This window comes from Grus americana, chromosome 1, assembly GCF_028858705.1.
Source record: "Grus americana isolate bGruAme1 chromosome 1, bGruAme1.mat, whole genome shotgun sequence".
NCBI classification, from domain to species: Eukaryota; Metazoa; Chordata; class Aves; order Gruiformes; family Gruidae; genus Grus; species Grus americana.
This window is the reverse complement of record NC_072852.1, coordinates 219,226,041-219,249,319: the sequence shown is the minus strand read 5'-3', so window position 1 is coordinate 219,249,319 and position 23,279 is coordinate 219,226,041. Positions and strand designations below refer to the sequence as shown.

General features: G+C 58.9%; 1 protein-coding gene across 2 annotated transcripts; it reads right to left on the bottom strand.

The window, feature by feature from the left end:
• Positions 1 to 14,132: 14,132 nt before the first annotated feature.
• On the bottom strand, positions 14,133 to 21,624 carry LOC129201923 (sodium-dependent proline transporter-like). Of its 2 annotated transcripts, none has more exons than XM_054813897.1 (15): positions 21,494 to 21,624; positions 20,825 to 21,032; positions 19,332 to 19,463; positions 18,930 to 19,078; positions 18,654 to 18,703; positions 18,305 to 18,443; positions 18,091 to 18,225; positions 17,876 to 17,979; positions 17,572 to 17,696; positions 17,283 to 17,395; positions 16,826 to 16,960; positions 16,516 to 16,615; positions 15,921 to 16,039; positions 15,481 to 15,654; positions 14,133 to 15,218 (listed from the first exon to the last, which is right to left on the bottom strand). In XM_054813897.1, exons 2-15 carry the CDS (start codon positions 21,015 to 21,017, stop codon positions 15,093 to 15,095), a joined length of 1,794 nt encoding a protein of 597 aa, XP_054669872.1. In that variant the 5' UTR covers positions 21,018 to 21,032; positions 21,494 to 21,624; the 3' UTR covers positions 14,133 to 15,092. The 2 variants fall into 2 exon arrangements, with proteins under 2 accessions (XP_054669872.1, XP_054669871.1); XM_054813896.1 differs by lacking the exon at positions 21,494 to 21,624 and adding an exon at positions 21,210 to 21,278.
• Positions 21,625 to 23,279: the final 1,655 nt, after the last annotated feature.

Sequence of the window (23,279 nt, the reverse complement as noted above, 5' to 3'; positions counted from 1 at the left end):
AGATCCTCCAAGCGAGAGGCGGTCCCACTGCTCCCTTACTGCCCTTGCCCCACACAGAATGCCGCTCCCCTGGGGCAGAGGCCCATGAGGGCATGGCAGCCTGTGCACCGGCATGGCGCCCAGCCCAGGCCCTCCCGCGAGGGGGCTGGGGCAGGGGACAGGGGGCCCTGGCACCCCGTGAAGAGAAAGGCCGCCAGGGAAAACACAGCCCCTGGAGGGCTCTGAAGGCTGGGACCAGGGGACGCTGAGCCGCCATCCTTGGCCAAGGCGGCAGCAGGTGCCCCAGCTGAGGGTGACATGAAGGGCGCGCATCCCACCACAAAGGGGATCACAAAAAGCGCATGACTGCCCTTAAAATTGACACTGTCGATGAGGAGGCACCCTCCCCCTGCGCTTCAGGAGGGTGAGCCCCCTCCCACGGCCATGGGAGACCACCGTCTCCTTCTGCTGATACCTGTGAATATTGAAATATTAAGATTAATTCAAGCAATTAGAGCCATTGCTCAACAGATGTAACCAAACAAAAGGGAAACCATTGTAACTTAGAAAATAATTAGTTGTAAGATAAGCAGCTCTGGAACAATCTCATTTTGAACAGCTCAGCCTTGGAAGAACAGATGTGCAAAGATAAGAAAGTTACAAGGTGATCACAAAACCCGCCTTGAGGGATAAGGTATATGTGATACCAGGACTGAGTCTGAAGACCCCCGACGACCACCAGACCACCCGGAGGTGCCAACAAACATGGGCAAAAGACATTAGCATATGCTAACAAGTTCCTGGAAAATCCATGAATGTGATAAGCACTACTTGGAAATATACTGAATATGTCTATTAACATAGTATAAAAACTTGCTAGTTTTGTCTTTTGGGTGTGCACGTTGGGTGGAGTTATCCCCCGCGCACCCAGCGCTGTTATAAAGAATGCCTGCTTTCTAAAACTTCAAAATAAGTCTTAGAGAGTGAATTATTTTGTCGCTTTCTGGTAACACTGCAGCACTTGGGGAAACATCTGGGAGCCCAGGCAGGGCTACGGGCAGCAGCACCCAAAGCACCGCTGAGGCGTACGTACATAATCCAACCCAAAACATTGGTATTTCCTCTGCAAACCTGCTCTGAATGTCTTGGAAACTTGCAGCTGAGCAGCAGCTGTGGCACTTGAGAGTCTGAAATGGTGTGATAGTATCTTGTGTTTATCGTTAACGGCATCTTCCTTTTCTGCACAGAGCCTGTGAAGTACCTCTCCCCCCCACGAAGCACACCCACCTGCAGGGGACGATGCTGAGAGCCTCACACCGTGCAGCCTCCTCACCGCGAGCGGGAAATGGGGAAGCAGAGGCGAATACAGCACCGCAACGGAAACCTCAGGTTTTGCACCGTGAGAACATAATCATCCAATGTACCTTCAGCTGAAGCACATTCTGTGAGCCTCAGAAAGAGATCCCAGGAGCTTTGGGGGCACAAAGTGGCTGGAAGTTCAGTTAGTTATTTCTTCTGGACAGACCACTGTCACTTCTCACATGAGGGTGTTAATTCCATTCGGGCTCAGGGCAAAAATGGCAATTACCAATTCCTCAGCACCAAGGTTTGCTTTGAAGGTGCCCTGTGCACCGGCAGGTCAGCCTGATCCTGTTCAGCTTGAGTGAGCCAAGCAGGAGCACTGCACAGAGGATGGCAGCCCAAAGAGCTCTCGTCTCAAAGATGTGACACAGGGAAATTTTTGGAACTGGTCAGGAAATGGGAATAAATTCGAGGTTGTTTCTGTATTTAATTGGGAAAAAGGCCTACAGAAGGGAAAAGCATGGCATTTTGATCCGTTTGAAGTCTGACCTGTGCTCACAGATCTTTGCCCTCAAGTCTTCTACTTTGTGCTTTTTTTCACTGTTTTGTGAAAAAGACAGTAGTAGGTGGAGCAGTTGTTTCATTTTATGAGGATGTGACTGTATGTCATGTGTTAAACTGCTGCGGAGGAAAACCAGCCTCCTCCCCTCCAGCATGGCTGTGGCAAGATCAGAATGACCAAGATAAACCCAACTTTTTAGAGAGGTGAGTTTTGGAAGGAAATGGAGCAACGAAAAGCAAACTTCCTGAGGCTGTGCAATACTTCACCTCCACCCAGCTATGGCTGGAGTGGAGCGTCTGTGCTAACAGGTTCCTGTTGTTATTCCTTTGCTGATTTCCACAGTGAAATTTCCTTTGCCTGAACAGGCTGCTCCATTCAAACTATTGGAGCCACAGGCATGTGCAGCCGGCACTTCAGCTGCACAAGGGCATTGAGCTTTTCCCAGCTAGGAAACAAGCGCTGAGCTGGGACAGCACTCAAAACTGAACCAAGGTTGCTTCAGTACCTTATATTCACGCAATATGAAGCCACAAAACAAAGGAGCTGATCCTGCCATGGATCGAGGGGACAGACATACCAAGGACAGTGTGGCTCCCACCTCTTGCCCACGCGCTCCTGTCTCACCTAGTATGAAGGGAGCTGGGAGCCTCATGTGAGTCCACTTCCCTGGAATGCCCTGCAGGGAACCCAGGATGCTGGACCAGCAGAGGTTTGCATCTCATCTCACTCCAGAGCTGACATGCTGTGTGATGTCCTGATGCCGACCCCTCTTCTAGACCAAAAAGTCTAACCTCCCTTTCAGCAGGGAACAGAGTTCAGGCCTCTCTTCCAAAGCAGCCATTGATGATGCTGATGATTATGTATCTGACCATGTAGCTGGTAAAACTGGGCAAGTCTTGAGTTTATGTCTTCCCTTTGGAGGAGGAGATTCATACTTGGGCTCCCATCACACAGGTAGCACTGTTCCTGGCAGGCTGCAAGTGTCCTCCGGATGGAGGCTCTCTCCAGTTCTCCTGATGGTCTCCTGCTTTTCCCAGTCCTGTTGGCTTGGTTGGCTTGTGCTGTGTGCTTGTAGGTCACGTACTGGACTAAGAAGACATCCTGAAGATCCTGACAGTGCTGCGGTGCCAGGCTGCCCAGCTGGCAGCACTCCTGGTGCAAGTGGAGAGCTGTCGGGCTTGAGGAACATGTCTGGCCAAAGCAGGGGAAACCATGGGAGTAAGGTGGAGGCCTTGAGTCATGGACTGAGCTGCACAGAGGTATCTTAATCCTGCCAGAGACAAAGACCTGGGCTGCTCTGTGACTCTGGTTCAGAGGCCCCCTAGACTACAGTGGAAGATGTGAGTATCTTACATCCCTTGAGGGTTTCTTATGGCATCCAGTCTGTGAGGAGAAAATACAGATGGAAGAGTCTAATCCTCCTGGTTGTTTTGTGCATCATAGCACACTATGCTAATTCCCCAACTGATTGCTGGTCTCTCGGTTGCCCTGGGGCAACTGTTTGCAAAGCTGTACCATAATTGTTTGCAAAGCTGTACCAAAACAAGACCACCAAAATTACCCAAGTTAAAAATACCTCTTCCATTTCCCTCTTTCAGATGATATTACAGTTAATTGCTTGACCCAGAAACTTCTGTAGAAATGCTGTTCGTTTGAAGAGACTGCTTGATTTTTGATTGCCTCTCTTGCAAGCTCTAGGACTTTGCAGTGCCCCAGGAGTACAGAAGCGCTCTGGTAGATGGCATGCAATGAAGGCGACAACAGTCACCAAGCAGAATGACTCTTTCTTCCTTTGGTTTCCTCCCATGATGAGCTTCCTTTTTGCTCCTGACTTACATTTGATTGCAGTCACCCCACAAAGTTATTATACAGTCTTTCAGAGGGAGTCACCAGCTTAGTGGATCACTGGACAATTCACGACCCATACTCATCCTGCACAATTGTTCTCAGTTGAAAAGAGTTGACTCTGATGAATCTGTATTTGCAATATGTCCCTTTCTCCACTCTCTTCTCTGCTGCAGTGGTGAAGGATAGTCCTGGTTCAAGGGGTGTTTCCTTCTTCTGAGGAACCTGCTCTGTTCAGAGCTTACAAACAGCTGGCTCTGGGTGCAGTGTGAGGGCAATGGCCAAAGAGAGACATGGCCAGGGCATCAGTCATGAAAAAATGCACATGATACTGAGAGACAGACAGAAACTGGTGTGCAGCAGAGGATTGGGGATCTAAACCAGCATCCCCTGAAAGATGCAGAGGAAAGGAGGCAGAAATGCTAATGAGAGCAGAAGATGACTCAGTGGCTGGAACGGGGGAACTGCAGGAGCAATACTGACTCTTTGATGGATAGGTCACAGTTTTGACTTGAGCTCTTTCAGCAGCTGCTACTACTGCTGACGCTGAGCCTGTGTGAAGGCGGCAGCGGTCTGTCTCCCAGAAAACCCACACCGCTATTTCTGCTCCTTATTTGGCTGCCTGGTTTTCCTAGCAAACAGGCCAGGAGAGCACAGACACTAACTGGGAAAATAGAGTGACAATAATGGGTATTTGGGGGATGTAGCCATCAAAGATAACCTGGAAAGGGAGATGGAGCCATTCCTGAAACTCTCCTTCCATGTCAGCATACAGCTTGACAGAAACATAGTGTGATGGGTGAGCAACTGCCTGATGGGTCGGGCCCAAAGAGTTACGGTAAACGGGGTTACATCAGGCTGGCAGCCAGTCACAAGTGGGGTTCCCCAGGGCTCCATTTTAGGGCCAGTTCTCTTTAATGTTTTCATAAAGGACTTGGATGTAGGACTAGAAGGTGTCGTGAGCAAGTTTGCGGATGACACCGAATTGGGAGGAGCTGTTGATTCCGTCGAGGGTGGAGAGGCCTTGCAGAGAGATCTGGACAGATTGGAGAACTGGGCAGTCACCAACCCCACGGGGTTTAACAAGGGCAAGTGCCGGATTCTGCACCCGGGAAGGGGCAACCCTGGCTGTACATAGACTGGGCGATGAGACGCTGGAGAGCAGCCATGCTGAAAGGGACTTGGGGTCTTGGTCGACAGCGAGTTGAACGTGAGTCAACGGCGTGCCCAGGCTGCCAGGAAAGCCAACTGTACCCTGGGGTGCATCAAGCATGGCATTGCTAGCCGGTCTAGGGAAGGGATTGTCCCACTCTACACTGCACTGGTGCAGCCTCACCTCAAGTACTGCGTGCAGTGTTGGGCGCCACAGTACAAAAAGGACATCAAACTATTGGAGAGTGTCCAAAGGAGGGCAACAAAGATGGTGAAGGGTCTAGAGGGGAAGACGCATGAGGAGAGGCTGAAGTCCCTTGGTTTGTTCAGCCTAGAGAAGAGGAGACTGAGGGGAGACCTCATCGTGGCCTACAGCTCCCTCACGAGGGGGAGCAAGGGGGCAGGCGCTGATCTCCTCCCTCTGGTGACCAGTGATAGAACCCGAGGGAACGGCATGAAGCTGCGACAGCCGAGGTTTAGGTTGGATATCAGGCAAAGGTTCTTCACTGAGAGGGTGGTCGGGCACTGGAACAGGCTCCCCAGGGAAGTGGTCACAGCACCGAGCTTGACTGAGTTCAAGCGTCTGGATAATGCTCTCAGTCATATGCTGTGATTTGGCTGGTCCTGTGTGGAGCCAGGAGTTGGACTCGATGATCCTTATGGGTCCCTTCCAACTCAGAACATTCTATGATTCTATGATTCTTCCTTCCACCTGTACGCTGTTCAGCTTGGGAGGGACAGCAGACCCCCCCATGTCCCTTCATACCACTACCCTCCTCTTCCTCATGCCTTCATGTCCACTGGCCTGCAGCACTGAGTGGGAGCCTGTCACCGTTGTCTGCCTCTCACACTGCTCTGCAGCAGGGTCGGGATCGGTTGCCTTGGCAGTGCCACAGCCCCGGTGCCCCAATGCGCCTCCTGTGCGGGGCCACAGCTGGGGAAGACACTGGGCTGCTCCTGCTCAGCCACGGTGGTCCGGCGAGCCCAGCACGAAACCACATCCCAGCAGAGGCTTGGTGCCAGGAGCAGCCACCGCAGTGCACACCCTGCACCGAGCTCTGGGTGAGCAATGGGTGCTGCCTCATCCTGCTGCGCACAGCCCTGTCCCCAGAACTCATACTGAGCAGGTAGTGATGCCTCTGGTCCCTCCTGGCTGCAAAAGCAAGCAAGATGAACCGTTTGTGGGGGGCTGTGCAGGCTGTGGGCTCTGGGGGGACACCATTGCAGCAGATCCCGCACCCCAGGCCAGACCCAGCCAGGGTGGAGCTGCACACAGCACACATGAGTGGAGCGTGGCCGTCCCTCCCTCCCGCCGAGCAGGAAATGCTGTGCACCAGGCACCTTGACACACCGGGGACCCCCGCCCCCACCATGCCACCGGAGCGTGCCTGCCCTGCCCGGCGCTGCCCCGGGCTGCAGGAGACCCCCCTCCCAGTGCCGGGGACCCGCAGGGTGCAGGCCACCTTCCACAGCCCCGCTGCAGCTGGCCCTGCTGGGAGCCCCCACAGTGAGCCACAGTTGTGGTGGGAGCAGCATGGGGAATGTATGGATCCTATAGGGGTTTCTGCAGATCATTGTCTCTTAGCCACCCACGTGCCAAGGTGATGGCCAGCCCAGCTCAGTTCCTCTTGCAATTCCTCTGCCTTGGAGCAGTGCCCTTCTCCATCCCGATGGGTGGACACCTCCTTGCAGTTTGCCCCGTGGCTGCAGTTTGGTGGAGCTGCCAGGATTCCTCAGGGTGCACAAAGCAGCTGGAGCCCGGTGTCCCTTTGGGCGTGGGGCAGGTCTCCCAGCCATCTGGAGGACTCTGGGGAGGCTGTGCCGGTGAGGCCGGCTCTCCTCTTGAGGGCAGGTGAGGCTGAAGTTTTTCAGAGGCGAGAGCATCTCTGTAGAGGGGTGAAGGGAACCCTCTGCTCGCCCTTCTGTTGGAGTGCTCACCCGATGGCTTGTGCTGTAGGTCGCTGCTGGGGCATGGGGTGGCTAGGGGAAAGTTTCCTTCTGGGGGACAGAGAGTGTGGGACAGGCAAGCCAAGGGTGTCACAGCTCCCAAGTGAGCCCAGACAGTGTGGGGCACATGAATGGTGGGCATGATCTGCCCTGGGGGGCTGCGTGCTGCCCTTGGGGCTTCAGCCTTCTGGTTCTGCTGCAGTGCAAGACGTGGGGGCACGGGACAGGACAGGGCTCAGTCACAGTGACAGCGCTGGGCACTCTGGGCTGAGCCTGGCTGGGCTGGAACCCTCACATGCCGCTGTGCCCTCTTCCCACAGTGAGCAGGGAGAGAGCGGCAGGGCCGGGGTGCTTGCACAGCCCTGCTGCCCACTGTGCTGAAGGCTGCCGAGCACCACTCTTCCTCAGCCCCATCCTGCTTCTCCTTCCTGAGACCCCCCAGTCACGTTTGCCAGCGCTTGGGGTGCATAAGGTGGTGGGGAGCAGGTCCTGCTGACCAGTGGGGCCGGACGGACTGTTCAGGCTGTTCCATCCACAGATCCAGTACCTATAAAACCTGATATATTTTACAGAGGATATAAAATCATAGAATCTTAAGGTTGGAAAAGACCTCTAAGATCATCAAGTCCAACACCACCATGTCTACTAAACCATGTCCTGAAGTGCCATGTTTACACGTCTTTGGAAGACCTCCAGGGATGGTGACTCCACCACCTCTCTGGGCAGCCTGTTCCAATGCCTCTTCCTTCTTCACTGTTTTGGTGACGAAATTTTTCCTAATATCTAATCTAAACCTCCCCTGACGCAACTTGAGACCATTTCTTCTTGTTTTTTTGCTAGTTACTTGGGAGAAGAGACCAACGCCCATGTGGCTACAACCTCCTTTGAGGTAGTTGTAGAGAGCGATCAGGTCTCCCCTCAGCCTCCTCTTCTCCAGGCTAAACAACCCCAGTTCCCTCAGCCACTCCTCACAGGAGTTGTGCTCCAGACCCTTGACCAGCTTCGTTGCCCTTCTCTGGACACGCTCCAGCACCTCAATGTCCTTCTTGGAGTGAGGGGCCCAAAACGGAACACAGCACTCGAGGTGCGGCCTCACCAGAGCCCAGTACAGGGGCACAATCACTTCCCTACTCCTGCTGGCCACACTGTTCCTGATCCAAGCCAGGATGCTGTTGGCCTTCTTGGCCACCTGGGCACACTGCTGGCTCATGTTCAGCCGGCTGTCAACCAGCACACCCAGGTCCTTTTCCTCCGGGCAGCTTTCCAGCCACTCTGCCCCAAGCCTGGAGCGTTGCCTGGGCTTGGTGTGACCCAAGGGCAGGACCTGGCACTTGGCCTTGTTAACCCTCACACAGTTGGCCTCGGCCCATCGATCCAGCCTGTCCAGATCCCTCTGCAGAGCCTTCCTACCCTCAAGCAGATCGACACTCCCACCCGACTTGGTGTCATCTGCAAACTTACTGAGGCTGCACTCCATCCCCTCCTCCAGGTCATTAAAAAAGATATTAAACAAGACCGGCCCCAAGACAGAGCCCTGGGGAACACCACTTCTGACCGGCCGACAACTGGATTTAACTCCGTTCAGCACAACTCTCTGGGCTCGGCCTTCCAACCAGTTCTTTACCCAGCGAAGAGTGCACCTGTCTAGGCATGACTATGGACGACAGTCAAGCTACACCAGAGGGAGCACCTAGGCCAGAAAGGCCCGCACCCCGTATCGTGAACCACCCCACAAAGAAGACAAGGCGGGTTATAGCTGTAGGGACTCCCTTTGGAGGGGCGCAGAGGGCCCGACATGCAGGGCAGGCCCTCCTCTCAGAGATGTCTGCTGCCTCCCCGGGGCCCGTGTTAAGGACATGACGAGGAAACTCCCCGGCCTGGTACGGCCCTCTGACTACTGCCCACTGCTGCTCCTCCATGTGGGTGGGGGGACGAAGTTGCGACACGTAATGCAAAAGCGATCAAAAGGGACTTCAGGCTCTTGGGACGGTCACTGAGGGGATCTGGAGCACAGGTAATATTCTCCTCCCTCCTTCCAGCTGAGGGCAGCGACGTTGGGAGGAACGGGCAGACACAGTCCATAAACACACGGCTCCGTGGCTGGTGTCACCGCCACACCTTTGGGTTCTTTGACAGTGGGACGGCCTACACAGCACCAGGCTTGATGAACTCGGATGGGATTCACCTCTCTCAAAGGGGGAAGAGGATCTTTGCCCAGGAACTAGCGGGGCTCATCGACAGAGCTTTAAACTAGCCTTGAAGGGGGAGGGGGATAACATCAGGCTTGCCCGCGATGAGTTGTGGGACGACGTGCCCAGGTTGGAGGGATGGGGTGCTGGTGAGGGCCCTCAGCCTGTTGCTCAGAGACATGCTGGACACACTGCAGCACACTCGAAGCCTGGAGGAGAAGAGCCAGGGGCTCCAGAGGCAACGGGAACCAACAGGGAAACATGGGGAGAATACATCAAAGGAATTCCAGCCACCCCAGCCAGTCAGTCAGCCTCATCGGGGCACAACTGAAATGCCTCTACGCAAACACACGGAGCATGGGGAACAAACAAGGGGAACTAGAGACGTGTGTGCGCCTGCAAGGCTATGACCTTATTGGCATCATTGAGACATGGTGGGATAGCTCCTGTGACTGGAGTGTCAGGATGGAAGGGTACAGGCTGTTTAGGAAGGATAGGCAGGGCAAATGAGGAGGGGGTGTCGTGCTCTATGTCAATGACCAGCTGGAGTGCATGGAGCTCCACCTGGGGATGGACAATGTGCTGACTGAGAGCTTATGGGTCAGGATTAAAGGGAGCACTGGGGCAGGGGACATCATAGCGAGGGTCTGCTACCGGCCACCTGACCAGGGAGATCCAGAGATCCAGTGGGTGAGGCCCTCCATAGACACGTAGGAGCAGCCTCACGTTCACAAGCCCTGGTCCTCATGGGGGACTTCAACCACCCTGACATCTGTTGGAGGGGCAATACAGTAGCCAGGGAGCAGGTTAGGAAAGTCAAAGCCCTGATGGAATTAAATCTGGCCAGGGATGTTAAGGACAACAAGAAAAACTTCTATAGGTACATTATTGATATAAGGAGGATGAGAGAAAATGTGGGTCCCCTCTGGAATGAAACGGGTGACCTGGTTACACGGGATATGGAGAAGGCTGAGGTACTCAATGACTTCTTTGCCTCAGTCTTCACTGGCAAATGCTCGAGCCACATTGCCCAGGTCACAGAAGGCCAAGGCAGGGACTGGGAGAACGAAGAACCACCCACTGTAGGAGAAGATCAGGTTTGAGAATATCTAAGGAACCTGGAGGTGCACAAGTCTATAGGATCTGATGAGATTCATCCCGCGGGCCTTGAGGGAACTGGCGGATGAAGTGGCCAGGCCACTCTCCATCATATTTGAGAAGTCCTGGCAGTCTGGCAAAGTTCCCACTGACTGGAAAGGCACATGGAAAATAAGGAGGTGATTGGTGACAGCCAACATGATTTCATTAACACACTTGACAAATTTGGTGGCCTTCTACAATGGGGTTACAGTGTTGGTGGACAAGGGAAGAGTAACAGATGTCACCTACCTGGACTTGTGCAAGGCATTTGACACTGTCCCACATGACATCCTTGTCTCTCAACTGGAGAGACATGGATTCAATGGATGGACCACTCGGTGGCTAAGGACTTGGCTGGATGGTCACACTCAAAGAGTTGTGGTCAACGGCTCAATGTCCAAGTGGAGAACAGTGATGAGTGGTGTTCCTCAGGGGTCAGTACTGGGACTGGCACTGTTTAACGTCTTTGTCGGCGACATGGACAGCAGGATCGAGTGCACCCTCAGCAAGTTTGCTGACGACACCAAGCTGTGTGGAGGGTTGACATGCTGGAGGGAAGGGATGCCATCCAGAGGGACCTTGACAGGCTGGAGAGGTGGGACCGTGCAAACCGCATGAAGTTCAACAAGGCCAAGGGCAAGGTCCTGCACGTGGGTCGGGGCAATCCCAAGCAGAACTACCAGCTGTGCGGATTGAGAATGGATTGAGAGCAGCCCCGAGGAGAAGGACTTGGGGGTATTGATTGATGAGAAGCTCAGCATGACCCAGCAATGTGCACTTGCAGCCCAGAAAGCCAACCATGTCCTGGGCTGCATCCCCAGCAGCGTGACCAGCAGGTCGAGGGAGGGGATTCTGCCCCTCTGCTCTGCTCTGGTGAGACCCCCCTGCAGTACTGCTTGCCAGCCAGTTCTGGGAGCACAGACGGCTTTGATGCGGTGCAGATGCGAGGCAGTGCCCGCTCGGCCGATGGCATAGTTAATCTGCGCCTTGTTTCAACCACCGACAGATGATGGGGAGCTGATACCTGGGACCTTGCAGGAAGACACATGGTGTGGCTCACCCTGGTTTCTGGAGGAAACACGCTCACGGGGGTGCTGGCACTTCTGGGCCACGATCTCCTTGCATCAGGTGCCCGGAGGGAGCTGTGCTGCACCCGTGGACTTTGCACAAGAGCAGACATGTCGGTGTCCTGGGACTGCAAGCTGCTGGCGCAGGAAGGGGCTGCCTCGAGGGGGTTCCCTGCCTGCCCCGCTGGCCGCCCTCAGCTGCTGCTTCCGAAGGAGATGATGATGGTGAACCACGGCATGGAGAAGTCCTCCAGCCTGGGGGAGATCAGCCACCCGACAGCCGGCAAGCACAGCCACTCGGATTCCTCCCGGTCCCACAGCCCCAGCTCCACCGACCCCGACACCCCCTCCCCCATCTCTGACTGCCGGCCCAGCAGCGCCAAGAGCACCCGCATCCCGCAGCTGGCCGCCAAGAAGAGCCCGGGGGACGAGGACAGCAGCCTGACGGGCGATGAGGTTGACCTCGGCCAGAGCAAGAAAAAGTTCCCCCTAAAGATCTTCAAGAAGCCCAAGAAGTAGAGAGGGAGTGGGAAGAGGAAACCCACCCAGGAGCGCGACCCGCTGGGACCGGGGGGCGGCCGTGCATCGGGAACGCGGCGCACCCGCCCGACGCGGACCCCGCGGGCTCGGGTGCTGGCCAGCGCCCGCCGCCCTCCCCTGCGCACCCTGCCTTTCTGAGTCACCTCATCTAGCACCGGCAGCGGGAGGAGCTCTTTCAACTTATTTATTTCCTGATCTCTGAGGAAAGAAAAGACGACGACCGCTCCCCCAAAAGAGAACAGCCGCCCTTTCTCCCCTTCCGACTGCTGCAGTCCCTGGCTTTGCTGTGCATGGCTTCCAGTTACTCCTGCCTTTGCTCAGCCACGCGGCATTTGGGTTTGCTTTCAATGTGGGGTTAGGTTTGGGGTTTTTTTTTTTAATTTTTTTTTTTCTGGTCCTTGAAAAAGGAAAAAAAAAGACCTTCTGGTCCTTTCTTCCCTCTTCCAACTTTTGCCCAGGCTGTACGGAAGGTTGGGGAGGTGGGAGCCCACGGGGGAGCGTGCGGAGCGGGGCCGGCTGCTCCCTGCTCGGCTCTCAGGATGACTGGGTGCGAGCGGTCGGGCAAGCTGCCTCACGGACGTCGCATCAGTTCTCTCCTCGTTTCTAGGAGCCACTTTCCTATACCCCGGCGCCCATCGCTGCAACGGTTGGGAGAGGAAATCCCTGTTTGTGCGCTCTTGATAAGCAAGAGCAAGTAGAATGCCCTCGCGAGGGAGGGCTCTGCCCGTGCCGGTACTTGTGGGCTCTGCCCGCAGCCTGCCCTTGACCCGCTGCCGCGTGTGCCGGAGGCGGCTGCAGCCCACTGGATTTCTGTGGTGGGACGGGGCTGCCCACCCAGCTGCTCTGCCCGGCCGGCCATGGCGCTGCTCAGGCTCGTGCCCTTTAGGCCCTTGGAGACCTAAAGCGCGGGCAGCGTCCTCCCTGCCCTGAGGCTGTGCTCGCTCCAGCCCGAGGGCAGGCTCTGCCCGGCTGTGCCAGCCCGTGGCCCGAGCCCTGCCGCCGTTCGGTGCCAGCACAGCCTGCAGCAGGTCTCGGTCTGGCCCGAACCGCTGCCTAGGGCTCGGCAGCTCTCCCGTCCTTGCTCAGCAGGCTGTGGGTCACATCCTGCTGCTCGGAGCCCTCATCTCGGCGTGCTTCCCCCACCGCAGCCCTGACCGCTGAGGGGGAGTCCCCAGTTCGGGGCAGTAACTGTGGGCCAAGCCGTGCTCCATCCCAGGGCCAAGCCCAAGCCCAAGCCCGGGGCTGAGCCTCGCTCCGTCCCAGGGATGAGCCCAAGCCCGGGGCTGAGCTTCGCTCCATCCCAGGGATGAGCCCTGCTCCCTCCAGGCACAGCTCTGCAGCCCCTCCCCGCAGCACCCAGCGCCGGGGCTGGCCAAGGAGCCTCCGTCCGCCCTCCTGCATCCCTCAAGGCTGCTGCCTGGCACGACACGGCCCCCCAGAGCTCCCTGCTGAGCCCGGGGTCCCTGCCTTGCCGCCCCCTCCGTCCCAAGCCCCCCGTGCTGCCGTCCGACACGACCCCGGAGGTGGGCAGCTGCCCGCGGCCGCCCGGCTGCTTCACCTGCTGAGGGCAGAGGGGGTGCACATCTGGCAGGGGAGGAAGAGGAGGCAGGCTGAGATGCTGAAAGCCTCCCAGGGCCTTGCTTTATGCCAGAGTAATCTATACGTGTCTGTTGACAACAGAGGAAGGGCTGCAAAGGTGGGTTTTGTTTCACAGGTGGTAGTTAGACAATTACACTGTTGCTTTGAGATAAGTGAAAAATGCCTCGCAATGACTAAGTGCCTGCATTTCCCTGTGGCTGCTCCGAGGTGGCGCAGGGAGGGGGGACACCGCACTCAGCCCCCACGGTCGGGGCTGCCACCATGGGCACCCCACCACCACGGGCAGGGCGCGCTCGCAGTGGCTCGGCCCCCCGGGAGCGGGGCTGGTGGCGGTGGGGCCCTGGGAGCGGGGGCTGCCCGGGCGGGAGCCGGGGGCCTGGCGGTGCTGCTTGTGGTGGCGGAGACCTGTCGATGCTTCTGGAGAAGGGGTTGGGGATCCACCAAACGGCAACTGTTGACGCATCTGCCAACTCTTGGTTTTTTGGGTTTTTTTTTTTTTTGGTCATTTCATAAAACTTTTAAATCCAATAAAGCATGTAGTCTATTTTATGAGTGGGCGTCTGCTGCTCTCTCCTTCCTGCCCTTCCCAGGCTACAGCGTGGGGGTCCCTCCTGCCGGTGGGGCGGGGGGCTCCCTGGGGACTGTGTCCCCAGCAGCCAGCCCAGCTACCCCACCATACGTACCCACGTACATCACCCAGCAGGAGCACAGGGAAGGTGCAGCTGCCCCGGTGCCGGGCTGGAGACCTGCGGCCTGGCAGCACGTGGGCTGTGCGCAGGAGGGATGCGGCAGGATCAGGCCCGTCCCAAAGGAGCTGCACCCAGACCCCGCCAGGCTCCAGTGTATCAGCGGGGCAGTCGGCGCAGCCCTGCCGAGGGATGCCACCAGCCTGCGCAGTGGCAGCACCCGGCCTGGATGGTGGCATGGATCCGTCCCTGCTTGTGCTGCGTGTACGCCCGGCACACGCACCTCCACAGGCACCGGCACGCGTGGGAACATCCCCAGCCCAGCCCGGCCAGTAGTGCACAGCAACATCGCTCTGGAAAATGGAGCTTTATTGCAGCAGCCGCCAACACATCGTGCGCTCGCAGCTGCCTGATGCTGCAAACCCAGCCCGGGGCTCCTCCAGTCCCGCTTGCCTGCGCTGTGCTGCTGCCCGGCCTGGGACGGGCAAGCGGGGACCTGCCCTGGGCTGGGGGCTTGGAATCGGCTGCTGGGCCAACCAGCCTGCTAGCACAGCAGTACGAGCCGTGCCGGAGCCGCTGGCCCTGAGCGCCACCAGGGAGGCAGCCAGCAGGGCCCAGAGCCCACCCCGGGGGTCAGCGTGCCATTCCCAACACCACGGTGGGCTCGGCCAGCCTGGCCCCTGCACAAGGCGGCTGCAGATGGCAGAGACGCTGCCGGCAGCCTGCCCCGCCAGGAGAGCGCTGGGTCGGGGCCAGGGACGCACGCAGCCACCCCAAACCCCTCCAACGAGAGGTGACAACTGCCCAGAGGCAAGCGAAGGGCTGGAGCGTGGCCCCGGCAGCCGGTCCTGCTCACAGAGAGTCCCCTAGAAACACCTCTGGAGTGTGCAGAATGTTTCCAGGAACAAGAGTTAAAATATGCGCTGGGATCAGTGGTTACCATCTGCCGGGATGGGTGACGGTGACGGCACAAGGGGAGCCACGTGCACCAGCAGCCAGCCCCTGGGCGGGCGTCCCCATGGCCAGCGGGTCCCGTCTTCCCGGGGGACTCTGAGCGAGGCCGTGGGGTGCCCCGGGACCAGCATCAGTCCTCGCTGCTGCCGTGGGGCGGTGCAGTGATGATGGCCGACATGTACATGACATCTCTGGCCACGTCCCGGGCGGCAGCGGTCCTCCAGGAGTCGAGGGGCTGGGTGGCTTTCTGGAAGCGCTGTGGGTGGGAGAGGGTGATCAGGGGCTGCCCCGAGCCCCCCGCGGGGCAGAGGGCAGCATCGCCGTGGGAAGGGGCAGCAGTGGGCACAGACCCCACCTCTCGCCCCAGCCCTGTGGCTCCAGCCCTTCCTCTCTCTTGGGGAAGGGACAGCATCGTCTCTGCTCCATCGCTGGCCTCTCCCGCCCCGTCCCCAGCACCGGGGCAGCCCCTGCTCTGCCCCCACCCCGTCCCCATGCCCCATCCCACCTCGCACACTCACCTCGCTCAGCGACCCCGACACGCGGCACAGGGCCACGATGGCCCAGAGTGGGATCGGCAGGCAGGTGAGGACGCCCATGCAGATACTCAGGCTCACGGCCCAGCCGGGGAACTCAGCAATGTCGTAGTACAGGGGCACGCTGTACGTGTCCAGGAAGATCCAGATGAGCGTGATCTGAAGGGCAGAGCAGGCAGGAGTGACGTGACGCTGTGGCACTGCCTGGCCCCAGGGGTCTTGGCTGGGCTGGGCACCACAGGGACCCCCAGGGCCACCCCAAACCCCCTCCAGCAACCACAGAGCGGCCCAGGAGGGCACCGGGACCAGGGCAGCCCCGCTCCAAACCCAGCAAGAGCTGCCCCTCTCAGAGGGGAGGGAGAGATGGAGGGAGAGGAGCTCTTCTCCCCTCGACCTCCAGCCCCACGTGGGTGCTCGGTGCTCACCAGCAGCAGGCAGGGGGTAAAGAAGATCCAGCACACCTTGAAGTAGTTCAGCATGTGGCTGTACCAGGCCGGGCACTGGCGGATCATGTCCATGATGTCCTGGCAGAACTGCTTCACGCCTGCAGGCCCCCCGGGAGAGGGTCACTGCTGGGACCCTGCCCGCCCCCAGAACGGCCCTGCCGGGTGCACCCGCACCGGGGCACCCACGACAGCCCCGTGCCGGGGTGCTGAACATCCACCACGCTTCGGTGGATGGAGAGGAAGTGACATCCCCCAAACACAGGGAAAATCGCCCCTCGGCTGTGCACGGTCTCCTTGCAGGGCTGGGCAGCAGGATGGGGGTACCTCCCTGCCCACCCCGCGGGGCTCCAGGCTGCCCACAGCTGCAGATGCACCCTACAGAGCCTGGCCACGGTTTGCCACGAGCCCCAGGAATGCCAACCCAGCCTTGGCAGCGTGGTAGCCAGGGGCTGCCCTGTGCTGTAAAGAGCCTGCGGCCGTGCCCAGGGCCGGCAGCACCACAGCCCCATGCTGGCTGCACCCCACCGCACCCCCCAGCGCTGGCGGCACCCCCGGGGCCGCCCACTCCACTCACCGTAGCAGAAGGTGATGCCCAGGCACATAAAAAGTGCGACGACGATCCGCCCAAAAACAGTGCTGTACGTGTCAAGGAGCATGAACCAGAAGATGCCTCCCTGTCAGGCGGTGAGGGACGGGGTCAGCAGGGCTCGGGGCAGCAGGTGGGTGCGGGGCAGCCCGTGCCATGGTCAGCATCGATGCCAGGGCCCATGCACAGCCCTCCATCCTCCATGTGGAGGGGAGAGGAGGCTGCTCCCCATCCTCCACCCCGGTATCACCCCAAGGGTGCTGGGTGCCGCTGGGTGTGGGTGCAGGGGACCCCATACCTGGGTGACCAGCAGGAGCCCCAGCAGGTAGAAGGAGGTGCAGAGAGCACCCAGCAACACCATCTTCCTCCTCTGGTCATGCAGGGCTGGGAACCTGTCCAGGCTGTCTGTGGCGATGCCCCCAATGGCCCTGAACTGAGGGATGAGGGATGTCAGTGGGGGGGCGTCCTGGTCCCTGCCTCCCCCAGCCTGGGCACAAGGGATGGTCCTCACAGAGGGGACTTTGTGGGGCACTGTCCCCTCGTGCCTCCCCATCCCTGTGACACCTGCGCACCTGGAGAAACCCATGCCCAGCGCCAGCCCCGTGTGCATGGGGCCACGCATCCCCCACCCCAGCACCATCCTCATGCTCCTGGCCCATGCACGTCATGCCATCTGCGTGCCTCAGACGGGGTGTACCTGGCACCCCATGGCCAGGCACGAGGCAGGACATGGGGCTGCCCGAGGTGACAATCACCAAATTGTCCACTCCCCGCATGGAGAGCATCAGGAAGAAGAGGATGGACCAGAACAGGGAGCCAGGCAGCAAGGAGAAGGCTTCAGTGTACACCACGAATGCCAGTCCAGGGCCTGCAGGGTGAGACGAAGGGAAGTTATAAGGATATGCCATGGTGAGACGAGCCAAGCCCAGCAAGCCGGTAGCCAGGCTGGATGTGATCTCAGCTGCAGCCCTGTGGCCCCATCCCTGCTGCAGCCCCTGTGGTCCCGTCTGGCTTGACATGAGTCCCCTCTGCCCAAGCCCATACCTATGTCAGCGACGCTGTCCACGGGGACTTGTTTCCTCCAGGCCACGTGCCCCAGCACCGAGAAGATGGCGAAGCCGGTGAAGAAGCTGGTGAGGTACTTCCCAATGGCGATGATCAAGGTGTCCCTGTTGGGGAGAGTGTCACAGCCCCATGCCCATGGAGTGAGGATGGAGACAGGGGCATCCCGATGGGCCATGGGGCTTGGACATCCCCATCACCACCCTGCTCCTCCCTGGCAGCAACCCCGGGGCTGCCCCAACAGCCCACGCCCCCTGTACTCCCCACGCCCCAATGTCCAGCTCACCGGATGACGTTGTTCTCAAACTTCTTGTAGGAGGCCATGGACATCAGCCCCCCGAGCCCAATGCCCAGGGAGTAGATGACCTGTGAGGCCGCGTCGCTCCACACCTGGGGGACAACACGACAGTGTGGGGGGCTGCAGGACTGCCCAGCCTGCCTGCCCTGCCGCCCCCAGCTGTGGGGATCGCTGCCGTCAGGGACCCCCCGGCCCCGGCTTACCTGGGCGCTCTGCAGCCTGCTCCAGTCCGAGGACAGGTAGAAGCGGATGCCGTCGAGGGAGCCATCCAGCGTGGCCCCACGGATGATGAGGATGAGGATGATCAGGTAGGGGAAGGTGGCCATGAAGTACACTCCCTGCGCATGGCACGGCTGAGCTCAGACCCGCTCCGTCGGTGTGACAGCCCCCCCGCCGCCCCCCCACGCTGCCCCTCACCTTGCTGAAGCTGCGGATGCCCTTCAGCATGCGGCGGAAGACCAGGACCCAGGCCGTCAGCAGGCACAGGGCGAGGGGCCACTGCACGGTGCCAGGGTCCCCGAGGCTGGAGCTGTCCGTCACCCCCAGCACCTGCTCGCTGCGGCACGGGGTCTTGGGTCAGCGGGATGGGGGACGCGAGGCACCCTCGTCACCTCCGCAGTGTCCTTGCCCACCCCTCCGGAATCACCGACCGCTGCCCATGGGGGCTCAGCCCCGGCCCCCCAGGACCAGGGGAGATGGGGCTGGGCCCAGACCCCGGGTACGGGCCAAGGGAGGCACACATCGATGCTGCCACACAGGGACTTACTTCCAGAAAACCTCGCTGGCGCTGACCCGGCTGGTGCTCCCCGACGTGTTCTGCAACACAGAGTCCCAGCAGGTCACCATCACTGTCCCCGCCATCGCCACCGTCCCTGCCGTCCCTCCTGGCCCTGGCCCCAGCCCCAGCCTGACCCCCCTCTTCTGCTGCAGGCAAAGCTTCTCCCAAGACAAACTGCCTGCCGGGTCCTCGTGCAGCGCCTGGCCCCGCAGCATCCCACCCTGGGACCGGGCCCCGCCACGCTGCCCGCCCGGGGCCACCAACCTGGCAGAGGTCTGCGTTCCTGGGGGCATCGCAGGACCAGGGCAGGGGGCTCTGGAAGGAGGAGACCAGGTAGTAGATAGCCCAGGCGACGATGACGATGTAGTAGAGGGACACCAGGGAGAACTCAATCAGCATGGCAATGCCCACGCCTGCGCGAGGAGAGGGGCTGCTGGGGGGGCAGGCAGGGGCCTGACCACATCCCGCAGACCCCTGGCCCCGGCACGGGTCCAAGGGGCCGCAGAGGCAGCAGGAGACCTGCCCAGCACAGCCCCGGGACTCGGGGTGCAGGCTGGGGCCTCACCAAGGGGGTGTCCCAGCCCCCGTGCCCACCCGCACCCCTGCCCACAGCCCAGCCGGCCCCAGCGGCTGCGGGGCAGGAAGGAGAGGGGTCCCCAGCCCCACCTTTCAGGAGTGGGCAGCACTTCCAGACGGTGATGGGCCCCGCGGCCCCGTACTGGCCCAGGCTCAGCTCCATCAGGAAGAGGGGCAGCCCCGTGACGAGCAGCATGATGAAGTAGGAGATGAGGAAGACACCTGGGAGGAGAGGAGCAGCGGGTTGGGGGAATGGCCAGCACCAGTCTGGGCTCCCCAAAGGACAGATGTCAGTTGGTCGGACACATGTCCTGGCAGGATGCAGTGGAGCAGGGAAAGCTCCTGGGGGCTGCTGGCTCCATCCTGGGGGCCATCCCCAGCAGACGAGTTCCCCGTGAGCCCCACAGCGGGGGCCGGAGCTGGGAGCTGGTGGGATCCTGCTGGCCCTGGCTTGGGGTGGGTGGTGGGACCAGTGCTGGGGTGCAGGCAGGGATGCTGCACTGGTGCTCAGGGCTGCGGGGTGCTCAGGGCCATGGGATGTGCCCACAGCAGATCCCCACGTTTTCCCTGGCGATACACTGACACCTCCATCTTTAGCCTGTTAGCAAATGACTTCAGCTACAGTGACTTAAGGAGCATCCATGGGGCAAAGGGGAAATCACCAGTTTAACTGGGCAGTTTGGAGTGAATGCAGAAAAGCAGTGCAATACAAGCCCTGCAGACTGCTCTGGGGAGGGCAGGCTGCGGGGCTGGCCAGGCTGCAAACCCACAGAGCATCAGGGATCCCAGAGACAGATCACCACGACAGAGCAGTCCAGACTTCTGTGATGCCCAGCATAAGGGGAGATGCCAGAGGGCATCCCATCCCACAGCCCAAAGGCACAGTGCTGCATCCTGGGGCATTGCCACCCGGCACCAGCTACATGCTGAGCTGCCTGCACTTTGTCTTGCCCCAGAAAAGTGGCGGGTTATTGCCCCCGCTTGGCCGCCTTCCCGGGCGCTCCTGCCTGACTGAACTGGATTTGGCAGCGCACGGGCACCTCCACGCACCGTGCACAGCAGCCTGCACTGCAGGGCACAGACAGTCCCTGGTACCGCTGCTGCAGAGGGGCTGGCAGTGCTGCAGGGGGGTCACTGCCTTCCTCGCCAAGCCCCGCTTCTCCGGGCAGGGGCAGAGGTGCTGTGCAGAGGGGCTCTGCCTGGCAGAAGCTCTTTGTGGCCCAAACCACCCCGGACAGTGTTGCAGGCTGCCCCAGGCTCACCCCAGAGGCAGACGCATCTCTGGGCTGCACAGGGCAGCCCCAGCAGAAGTTCCCCGGCGGACTCATGGGGAGACACTTTGAACTCTTAAAGCATCCTTCCCCACGGTCCTGAGGGTGGCATTAACGTGGTGGTGTCCAGGTGGGCAACACAAGACCCCGACTCCCGCCAGCACCCATGTTTGCTGTCCTGGAGAGCACAGCCCCCGTGCACCGTCACGCTGGCCCTCCCCAGCCCCCCGTGCTCCTGGCCTCCATCCAGGAGAAGCGAGCAGTGCCCGCGTGCTCGGGGAAGGGAGCTGTGTGCCCGCAGCAGACACTCACCTCCTCCGTTGCGGTAACACAGGTAGGGAAAGCGCCAGAAGTTGCTCAGCCCCACGCAGTAGCCCAGGCAGGACACCAGGAACTTGCACTTGCCGGCCCAGGTCTCCCGGCACGGGCTGGGCTCCAGAACCTCAGGCTGGGGCTGGGCTCCTGGACAGGGCTGGCTGGTGGGGGTGCCGGTTGGACCCTCCATCCGGAAGGTGTTGACCTGCGGAGGGGAGCAAAGCGTCAGGAACCACTGGCCGCAGCTTGCAAACCCCGCAGGGCTCCTTGGCAGGGCTGGGCACGGCCAAGCTCTCCCTGCAGAAGCATCTGGTTCCCAAAGGGGTTTTGGGGCTCGCCCCGTGTACGGCTCTGATAACGAGTGTGTGGCAGATGCACCCACCCTGACAAAGCCCACGGGAAAACCTTCCCACCACAGTTTGAATCACGCCCGCAGGGCAGTTGCACTTTCACTTTTGACTTGGGAGGAGACGTTGCACAAGATAGTGATTTACGCGCGAGATGGGATGGACTGACCCCGGGGGTGGCGCCGAGGGGAACAGGAGGGTCCAACGGACCGATCGCAACCCCCGCGCCGGGAGCCGGAGCCTTTTCGGGGCAGGTCGGAGCGGACTTACGATTCAGAAGGAAACAGCCTTTGGGGAAAGGCATTAGCACTAGGAGTACCTAGAATACTGCTGCACGGGCAATCCACGGCTCAGGCCCGGAAACTGGTGGAATTGCTAGAGGGGAAGGTTAAGCGACAACGGGAGGTGCCAGCAACCGCGCCCGCCCGGGAGAGGAACCTTAACCCTTTCGCGGCTCTGCCAGAGGAGCTGCAAGAGTTAAAAAGCTGGAAGCTGCGGTTTGGGCTTCGGGCCGCCCACTCCTCATGGTGAATTCCTGCTAATGAACCTTACATCCGTATTCCTGTGGGTCCAAGACAGCTAAGTTTAGACTTTTTAATTGATACAGGAGCCCAAGTTAGCGTTTTGAATAAGCAACATGCTGAGAAATTGGGAATTAAACCCTCAAGAAAAGCTATAAATATAATAGGTGTAACAGGTACAGCAGAAAAATGTCCTTTAGCTCGGATTCAACTTTGGCTACGTGGAGAGAAAAGAATGACAGCTGTGGAGGTGGCCCTAAGGGGAAATAAGGGAATATTCCCCGTAAGGGAAATATATTGGGATTTGATATAGTAGCAGGCAGGCGGTGGTGCCTGCCTAATGGCAAGATACGGAGTTTTGGAAGTCAATGGGCAAAAGCCACCCACATTAGAACCCTGCAGCTTGCACCTGCACTGCCATAATCTGAAGTAACCTGTGTTTCTCAATACCGTCTGCCAACTGTCGCAAAACAGGGCATTAACAGATGTAATTAACGATCTTGAAAAAGGCAAATCATAAGTCGCACCCACTCACCATACAATTCTCCAGTTTGTCCAGTCCATAAGCCTGACGGACGGTGGCATCTAACAATTGATTATAGGAAATTGAATAGTAATACTCCACCCTTAACTGCTGCTGTCCCACTGAGGACATGGGTAGGCCAACCTGTCATGGTGAAACTACCTTCTACTGGCATTGTACCCATGACCCTGGCAAAACCAAGAGGCTTATATGCCTGGGAAGCCCTAGATGGGAGCGGAAAGACCCACCATATTAGTACTTGGTGGATAATCCCTGATTTTTAACCCTGAAACCCAGTTCAAAGGACTGAGGCCCAATTTTTTGTGCTTTCTTACATGAAAATGAAGAGGAAGGCTGTCCTGCTGCTGCTGCTGCTCCAGCCAAGTCCTTAGCCACTGCGTGGTCCATCCATCGAATCCATGTCTCTCCAATTTAGAGACAAGGATGTCGTGCGGGACAGTGTCAAATGCCTTGTACAAGTCCAGGTAGATGACATCAGCTGCCCTTCCCTTATCCACCAATGCTGTAACCCCGTCATAGAAGGTCACCAAGTCTGTCAGGCACGATTTGCCCTTAGTGAAGCCGTGTTGGCTGTCAGCAATCACCTCCTTGTTTTCCATGTGCCTGAGCCTAGTTTCCAGGAGGGTCTGCTCCATGATCTTGCCAGGCACAGGGGTGAGACTGACCGGCCTGAAGTTCCCTGGGTCTTCCTTTTTTCCCTTCTTAAAAATGGGGGTTATGTTCCCCCTCTTCCAGCCAGTGGGAACTTTGCCGGACTGCAAGGACTTCTCAAATATGATGGAGAGTGGCCTGGCCACTTCATCCGCCAGTTCCCTCAAGACCCGCGGATGCATCTCATCAGGCCCCATGGACTTGTGCACCTTCAGGTTCCTGAGATATTCTCGAACCTGATCTTCTCCTACAGTGGGCGGTTCTGCATTCTCCCAGTCCCTGCCTTCTGCAACCCAGGCAATGTGGCTCAAGGATGCCCTGTGAAGACTGAGGCAAAGAAGTCATTGAGTACCTCAGCCTCCTCCATATCCTGGGTAACCAGGTCACCC

Excerpts from the sequence above, each read along its gene's own strand:
- LOC129201923 (XM_054813897.1), bottom strand. The coding sequence starts at position 21,017 with ATGGAGGGTCCAACCGGCACCCCCACCAGCCAGCCCTGTCCAGGAGCC. Across the intron at positions 16,040-16,515 it reads GGGCATCACCTTCTGCTACG|GCGTGAAGCAGTTCTGCCAG; the intron begins GTGAGTGGAGTG and ends GGGGGCCTGCAG. Across the intron at positions 15,219-15,480 it reads TGTCGGGGTCGCTGAGCGAG|CGCTTCCAGAAAGCCACCCA; the intron begins GTGAGTGTGCGA and ends TCCCACCCACAG.